Below are 8593 nucleotides of genomic sequence, written 5' to 3'. Positions count from 1 at the left end.
CAAATGGCTAGGTGAGCAGAATCGTCTTTGAAGCGGATGCATGCTTGTGCAACTGATTCTTGTAGAGCTGGCATCCCACACATAGCTCCACCATATCCCTTGTTGCTTGATTGGCTCGGGTCCAATAAAAACACGTTCGGAAGGCTTTGGCAACCAACGCGTGAGAGGACGCGTGATGGACACATGTTCTTGAGTGAATCTCATGCATGATCTGCAGCCCTTCCTCATGGGAAATGCATCGCTTAGTGACTCCAGTGGTGTTTTTTCTTGTATAGTTGGTCTCCCATCACTTCAAAGGCTTTAGATTGTCGGACGATCTAGCGGTCTTCTAATTCATCTTTAGGGAGCTCTTGCCGGAGCAAGTGTGCTATGTAAGGTTGAGTCCACTCGGTAATGATCACCAACATCTTGTGGATTAGGTCGACCACCGCTGGGACGTCGACCACGGTCGGGTTGGACAGGCTGACTGCATATGTGGGCTCCTTTGTAAAGGGATCGTCCTTGATTGTAGGGGCATGCACATGTTCCAGGAACCCACCTTTCGGTACAGCTCGCCGAGTGGATCCAATCTTGGCTAGGTCATCAGTTGCTTGATTCTTGGCTCAAGGCACATGATGCAAGTGAAGGCCCTCGAAATTCTTCTCTACCTTCCTGATTGTGTTGTTGTAGCCAGTCGTGGTCGGGCTCTCAATGTCCCACTCCTTCATCACCTAGTTCACAACGAGGCCCAAGTCCCCCTAGACCATCAATCGGCAAATGCCGAGTGAGATGGCGATACGGAGCCCATATAGGAGGGCTTCATACTTGGCCTCATTGTTTGATGAATCGAAGTGAATCTGGAGTACATAGCTCAACCGGTCTCCCTTGGGGGAGACCGCAACCACTCCATCCCCGAGCCGCGGACATCTTAGATCCATTGAAAAACACAGTCCAATGCTCCGGGAGACTTCGAGCCGGCTGCTCTTGTTCAATCTACTCGGCCAAGAAATCTACCCGGGCTTGAGACTTGATCTTCTTCTTGGCTTCAAACTTGATTTGCAATGGAAGGAGCTCAATCGCCCATTTTGCCACTCGTCATGTGGCATCCCCGTTATGTAAGATATCTGACATGAGGGCATCACTGATAACCGTGACCGAGTGACCTTGGAAGTAGTGAACCACCTTATTCACGGCTAGGTAAATACCATAGACCAACTTTTAGTAGTGCGGGTACCTTTGCTTGGAAGGTCAATACTTCTCATATGTAATAGATGGGTCTCTAAACCTTGAATGCATTTCCTGGTTCCTCGCGCTCCACAATGAGAACGGTGCTGACCACTTGGCTAGTGGCCGCGATGTATAGGAGAAGATGCTCCCAACTGCCCGGGGCAGCTAACACCAGCTGGGTGGAGAGAAAGGTCTTGAGTTGTTTGAATGCATCTTGCACCTCGGTCGTCCACTAGAACTTGTTATACTTCTTCATCAATCAGTAAAGAGGCAATGACTTCTCAACGAGTCTTGAGATGAATCGGCTCAGGGCCACAAGATAGCCCATGATCCTTTGTACGTCATGTAGACGCTCTGGTTTTTTCATTTGGACAATAGCGTTGATATTGTCACAGTTGTCATGGATCCCACGTTCGGAAATGAGGAAACCAAGCAGCTTGCCAGTTGGCACCCCGAAAGTGCACTTGGCCGGATTGAGCTTTTTATGGAGCGCCGTAGGTTCGAGAAGGTTTCGGCAAGGTCAGTCGGAAGGTCAGAACCTTTCCTAGAATTGACCATGATGTCATCCAGGTATGCTTCCATGTTCCAACTAATTTTATTTTCCAAGCATTTCTGGATCATGCGCTGGAAACTAGCACCGACATTTTTAAGGCTGATATGTGAAGCACAATAGAAGACATGTTCAGCTGCACTTGCATACTACAGGCGAAGAAGACACAGAACGTAGTTCAACGATGTATCCCATGTAACATTAAACAATGAATCTATCTCCATATGTGAAGGCAGAGAATATCTAACATTTTTCACACCACGACCCTGAAGTACAAATGATTTTGACGTACCTTGTTGCTAAAAGAAGACCCACTTAGATTTGTCGGGCAGCTCCCCGGTGGTCTGCAACCAGGAGTTGCACGCGAAGTGTACGATGCCGCAGGGCAACATGCTGCCCTAAACGACAGTTGCGAGGGACCTTGAAGAATGACATCAATAACCTTCAAAACATGAATATACCATTAGTTTCAGAATCAATTGATGCAGCAACTAATTTAATTGGAAGAAAAATCACTGTTCTATTCCCAAGCCACGCTATGGCTGAATCCAAGGCACGTCATGGGGCTTGTACAGCACGACCATGAGCTCGTACTGGATACGCAGCGCGGCCTGGTACTCGTCGCGGGCGATGGCAGGGAGCCAGGAGAGGTCACACCCACCATGCAGTCCCTAGAGACCCCACCACCACATCCGACACCGAGGCGGCTGCCCGAGTACGGGCCTCGATGCCGGCGGCGGCGCAGTGCAAACAGGAGCCCTAGTCCCGCGATATGGAGGGGGTCCAAGGACTGGGTCTCCTTATCGCCCATGTCCCGGCAGCGAGCACCTCGCCTCCCGTGCGCTCCTCAAATTCAAATCAAGAAGATCAGGGGAGATGACGTTGGATTATAGGTGAAGCTCGAAACGGGAGATGAAGCACGAGCATCGGTGAGGGTGGCAACCTTGGCGGCGGAGGGAACCCTAGCTGGAAGGAGAGAATGAAAGAATGTTGTGTGAGCGAGAGGTGCGAGACTGCGAGCGATGCGAGCATTTTGTTTTTTCCTCCCTCAACACAGTAAAACTACGGATGTGGCACGCATGAACGACCGCCCTTGATGCGTACCTTATTGTGTTTGATTGTGGTAGGCAAATTTGTACGCCCATGGTAGGCATCTTTCTTCGTTTTTTATATCTACGGCAGGCAATATAGTTCACACACTATTTGTAGTAAAAAAGGGAAATTCAGATAACACAACAATCATTTCCTGGACATATGATAGGTATTATTTTCCAACATTCTTTGCAGACAATTTGTCCCATGCGAGGGAATGTAGTCCCCTACACTACTTAGTCAAAAAAATTGGACTTTCAGATAACAGTTCTCGAGGCATTTTTCTAAACGCATGCTAGGCAATTTTGTAGACATTCACACAACATTTGTAGGCCACTATGGACAGCCACGGCAGGCAATAATTTTCAGATAATATCAATATATGTTGTGATTTTCCGACACCCATGGTAGTCATTGTAAGGTACCCATGGCATGCAAGATAGTTCATACACAATTTTCAATCACTTTTTGAGAGGGGGAGGTACAGAGCATGTGCTTTTGAAGCATGTGTGTGTGTGTGTGTGTGTGTGTGTGTGTGTGTTATGTGAGTGGATTGTCCAGGGGCTTAAATGTTGAAGAATCAAAGGATGTTGTCTCTTTTTCCATGCGGCCATGTTAGATGATCCCACTAATTTTGTTGAAATTCATTGTGTTACATGGCCCCTAAAATGTTAACTAAATTGCAATACCACGTCGCACAAAATATCATGTTGTGTTTTAGAATCAAAGATCCCATATTGAGGTTTTCATTAGCACTGTCATGCCATGTTGTGCAAAGCGCAAGCCATGGTGCGTGCATACAGTACTTTTCGCAATAAAATCACCATGCATGTACCCATTTTATAACTCCAATCTCGCCTACATCAACAAACTATGTTGCCTCCGGTGGAAAATTATGTAGTGCCAAAGTGTACACCATGTTGCTTGCACTCACACCATGTAAAAAAGCGAGAAGAATGCATTGGGTTTTTAAGCAACTCAATAGTATGTGGGGCAGCAATTTTGGTTAGTAACTTCAAAGAAATTAGTTGATTTATATTTTTGGAAGTGTTCAGTGATTCAATTTGTGACGTTTAGATTCTAGTAACAATGCTGCATTTCTATTACATTAAGATACACCATTATTATCATGTTTTGGAATGATGTAGGCAAAAGTCTCACATCTAGAAACACCATATAGGCAATCGAGATGTCATTTTTTAAATGATGAATTAACTAGGCAATATGTTTTTCTCTTTTGTTTTGGGTCCCCCGCATGTCCTTACAACTTGAAAGTTGAAACCATCTATCCAGGATCAGGGAACATATTTTTGGTCCCATCTAGATCAACTTTATTTGTTACTAGTCATACTTTTCTTGTGTACCTCTCTAACTTTGCAGATTTAAAAAATAATGCACCAGCAGGTGTAACTTTTTCAACTCAATTATACATTTTCTCATGAAATCAAACCAGCATTTTCATCTCCACTCTGTGTCTTGACCATCATTTGTTACATGGAAAAGAACAGCAATGCACTCCCCAAATCATGCCGCTTCCACGATATACTCATCACGTAAATAATTTCGTATCTATACAATTATCAAAGTCCCAACGTACGCAAAGTAGCGCAAGCCAAGAAACGCGTAGGATCAGCTGATCAGGTCAACCGCCGCAGCCACCACCGCAACCCCCGCCGCACCCGGAGCTGAGCGCCGAGCCGGCGATGACGCCGGTGGCCAGGCCAGCGCCAGCACCGAGAGCGAGCCCCGCGCCACCGCCCATGCGCCCCTGCTTCTCCCCGGTGTCGACGGGCGGCGGCTGCTGCGCCGGGTATCCATACGCCCCGGCGGGAGGCGGCGGCGAGTACCCCTGGCTGTAGTAGTAGACATTGTTCTTGTCTTGCCGGCGCAGCTTCCTGGCCCCCTTGGCGCAGCCGAACGCCGCCACCGCCACCGTCGCGACGACGACGAAGGCCACGAGCGCTGCGGGGCTTCCCAGCCGCAGGTCGCGGGCGAACGCCCCCGCGTGCTGCGCGGCCAGAGGCCCCAGTCTCACCATTATTGTTGTCGTCTGCAGCAAGAAGCCAAGAAGAGGATGACGGAGGGTGTGAGAGCAATTGGTTAGGCGCCCGGTTGGTACACCGTATTTATTGGAAAGCTGTTGCGCCGCCATCGCTCAGATGGAGACGAGCGAGACAAGGCAAGTCGCGAGGAGGTGGGATGAGGTTTGGCCAGCCATAAGCGTATCACGACCGTTCGTTTGTGATCGGACGTTAACTCGTATAGACGAATGAGAGGGCTTCAAACTGGCTTCGGGAGTAGCAGCCCCCCGGACAATCGGCCCGTTAGTAGCCCACGCATGAGTAGAGGCGCATCAGACAGCCCAGTTCGTGACCTGAACATTGATTTGACGGTGATCTACATCCCACACGCGAAATCAACGGCTCACGAACAAGGATGCATGAGAGATCTCAGAATAGGTCCGGTTTTACTGTCCTTAATTTTACTACTTGATGACGATCAAAGTAGGTAACACTTTTTAATTCTATTGGCGATAATTCTTAGCTACAGGGCACGTGAGGGTGAGCGTCTTATCCTGTTTTTTGGCTCTTACCTCAGTTTTCTCCCCTCCAAAAACAAAAGGGGCAGTGGCCATACTAGCATGTGTTTTCCCGCTTCAAAGTTTGGCCCAATGGCTTCAATCAAGCTTTTGCCTAGCTGCAGAAAACAATCGCTGAAAGAATAAACTATATTTTCTCTTTTATAACCATAGCCAAAGTCTTAACTTTAGACAAAGCAATGTGAGTTGACTCTCTTTTCTCTTTGTTGGCTACGGAGTCGCCTACGACAACACACATATAGTCAATGCACTAACATGGGGAATCTCCGAGTAACCTAACACAATTTGTCACCAAAATCCCAATGTAAACAACAAATCCACTTGAGCCCCTAATATCTAGTCGGCTCGCTCACGTGCAACAAAGCCAGCTAACCGGGGTGAATGAAGGTGCCTCTCTATCATAGCCTCTGCCTGTGCACCCCCCGATAGCCTGCTCAAGTAACTCAACCAAGCCTAACATGTTGAAGTCGCTCACAAAACCCCTAAAAATCATGGTATGGAGTCACCAACCAACACACATACCTTCATATAACCGAACAGAAAAATCTAGAGCATCCAAATACACTAAGTTGCCCAAACCCCAAATCACACAAAAGAGTCGCCTAAGCCCCTTCGCATAGTCGCTTCGGTGTCAACAAAGTCGGTTAACCGGGGGGAACTAATTCACCCTACCCAATCATAGTCGTGCCCATCATGCACACGCCGAGAGCCTACTTGACTAAGCAACACACTCTGGAGTCACTCACAACACCCCAAAAATCACGACATAGAGTCGCCTACCAACCCACATATAGTCGCTCCACCAAACGACAAATCTTGGAGCATCCAAATACACTACGTCGCCCAAACCCCCAACCACCAAAAGAGATGCCTAATTCCCTCTGTATAGTCGCCTTGACATGACAGCAAAGTGAGCTAAGCGGGGAGACTAACTCGTGCCTCCCCCCAACCATAGCTGCACCTCCATGTGTCCCGTCGAGAGACAACTCAGTCAATCCCCACACGGTACAGTCGCTCACACCATCCCTTAAAATGATGAAAAGGAGTTTCCTACCAACACATACATACTCGTCATTCCCAACGGCGGATCCTAGAGTATCCTAATACACTAAGTCACACATAACCCAAGCACACAAAAATAGCCGCCTAAGCCCTTCCACTTAGTCGCCTCAACGTGACAACAAGGTCGACTACCGGGGGGGACTAACTTGCCTCCCCTTACCATAGCCACCACACTGTGACCTCTCGGGATCCTACTATAACAAGCCTCACACGCTAAAGTCACTAAAACACCCCAAAAATCTTTCCACAAAATTGTCTACCGACACACACAAAGTCGTCGCACTAAAATAGCCAATCTTATAGTATCCCAATACACTAAGCCGACCAAAGCCCCAAATCACACAAAAAGAGCCGCCTAAGCCCCTCCACATAATCGCCTTGACATGACTATAAAGTTGGCCAAATGGGGGAACCTAACTAGCCTCCCCCGTACCACAACACCGGCCCTTCGTGCTCCCAGCTGAGAGCCTACTCAACCAAACCTCAATTGCTAAAGTCGCTCACACATCCCTAAAATCTTGGCACGGAGTTGCCTACCAACACTCACATACTCGCCACTCCTAATGGCAAATCTAGAGTATCCCAAAACAGTAATTCTCCTGAAAGCCCCGAATCATACAAAATATTTGCCTAATCCCTACGCATAGCAGCCTCGATGTGCCCACGGAATCGGCTAACCGAGGGAGGGGGCTAACTCGCCTATCTATCCATAATAGTGCCCAACCTATGCATGTCGAGAGCCTACTCGACCAAGCCTCACATGCTAAATTCGCTTACAACACACGTCAAATCGCAACACGGAGTCAACTACCAACCCACACATCGTTACCGTATACCAAAGGCGAATCTAGAGAATCACAAAACAGTAAGTCGCTGCTATATAGCAGCATCCTTTTTTGTAGGGTTCATGCCAAAATGGAAAGGGCATGTAGGCATTTTGATTGGTTGGTTCACGCATTTTTGTGGGGCAGGGCATGTAGGCATTCTAATTTTTATAGGATTCAGGCAATCTGGTAGGTATTTTCTCTGTTTTTAGAATGCATGCAGGCAAGTTAATTTGCTCATTGCAAGCAATTCTAAAAGCAGGGCAAAACAGGTAGTAGGGGCTTGCGTGTAATACAGGGGCTCATCAATTGCATCAATGTACTCATTAAGGAACACATCGAGATCAAGCCCAGCCATCTGTGAAACAACAAAAATAGAGATGCCATTGTGTCAGCATTTTTCCCAAAACCCCACGTACGATCATAACTGGCAGATTTCGAAAAAACATGGCAACTAATGCATTTTGATGTAAACCAAAGAACACACATGTGGGTAACTATCTATGTTGTAACCAACAGAACAAGCATGTAAACTATCCTTTTCTGCTTCTTCATTTTACCAACTTTCTTTTACCAAAAATACACACAGAGAGGGGCAAAGACTGCATTAGTTGTTGAGTAGGGAGTTTCTTTTTGTTGGAATTCAGTGGCTTTTGTTCATTATTTAGAACAGTAGGCATTTTCGTAAACACGCAACATTCTTTCAAAAAAGTCATTTTTCCAACAGAACAAGCATGTAAACTATCATTTTGTGTGACGCCTTAGTCGTAGGCTCCACACCCCCGTCCATGCTAGCATCTTAGTTCAACTCCACAACACAAAGTAAGAGGCTCCCAAGCGACACCTAACCAATCTAGGAGGCACCACCCTCCAAAAGGTAATAGATGTGGTAGATCAATGAAATCCTCGCTCTTGTGCTTCTAAAGATAGTCTCCTCAACACAAAATCACAGTCTCGTAGAATATGAATGGGTATGAGAGGTTAATTTGGTGGAAAGCAGTTTGGGGAGGCTAGAGATCAAGTTTCAAGTGATTGGATTGGAATATATTGGTCTCAACACATGAGTAGGTGGTTCTCTCTCAAAAATGGATATGTCAATGAAGTGTGTGTTCTAAGTGCTTCTCCTACGAATGAGAGGTGGGTGAAGGGGTATATATATGAAGCAGTCAAAATCGAACCGTTGCACACAAAAAGGCAAACTCAATAACACCAAAGTTAAGAACTCGATGCTACCGATTAGCACTAAAGGTGTGAACTTTT

The 8593-nt window shown here is 46.9% G+C and overlaps 1 protein-coding gene across 1 annotated transcript; it reads right to left on the bottom strand.

The window, feature by feature from the left end:
• Nucleotides 1-4490: 4490 nt before the first annotated feature.
• LOC123447897 (protein SRC2 homolog) lies at nt 4491-4886 on the bottom strand. Its single transcript, XM_045124612.1, has one exon. The coding sequence runs from the start codon at nt 4884-4886 to the stop codon at nt 4491-4493; it is 396 nt and encodes a 131-aa protein (XP_044980547.1).
• Nucleotides 4887-8593: the final 3707 nt, after the last annotated feature.

This window comes from Hordeum vulgare, chromosome 4H (genome assembly GCF_904849725.1).
Source record: "Hordeum vulgare subsp. vulgare chromosome 4H, MorexV3_pseudomolecules_assembly, whole genome shotgun sequence".
NCBI classification, from domain to species: Eukaryota; Viridiplantae; Streptophyta; class Magnoliopsida; order Poales; family Poaceae; genus Hordeum; species Hordeum vulgare.
This window is presented reverse-complemented; position numbering and strand designations above follow the sequence as displayed.

Excerpts from the sequence above, each read along its gene's own strand:
- LOC123447897 (XM_045124612.1), bottom strand. The coding sequence starts at position 4,886 with ATGGTGAGACTGGGGCCTCTGGCCGCGCAGCACGCGGGGGCGTTCGCC.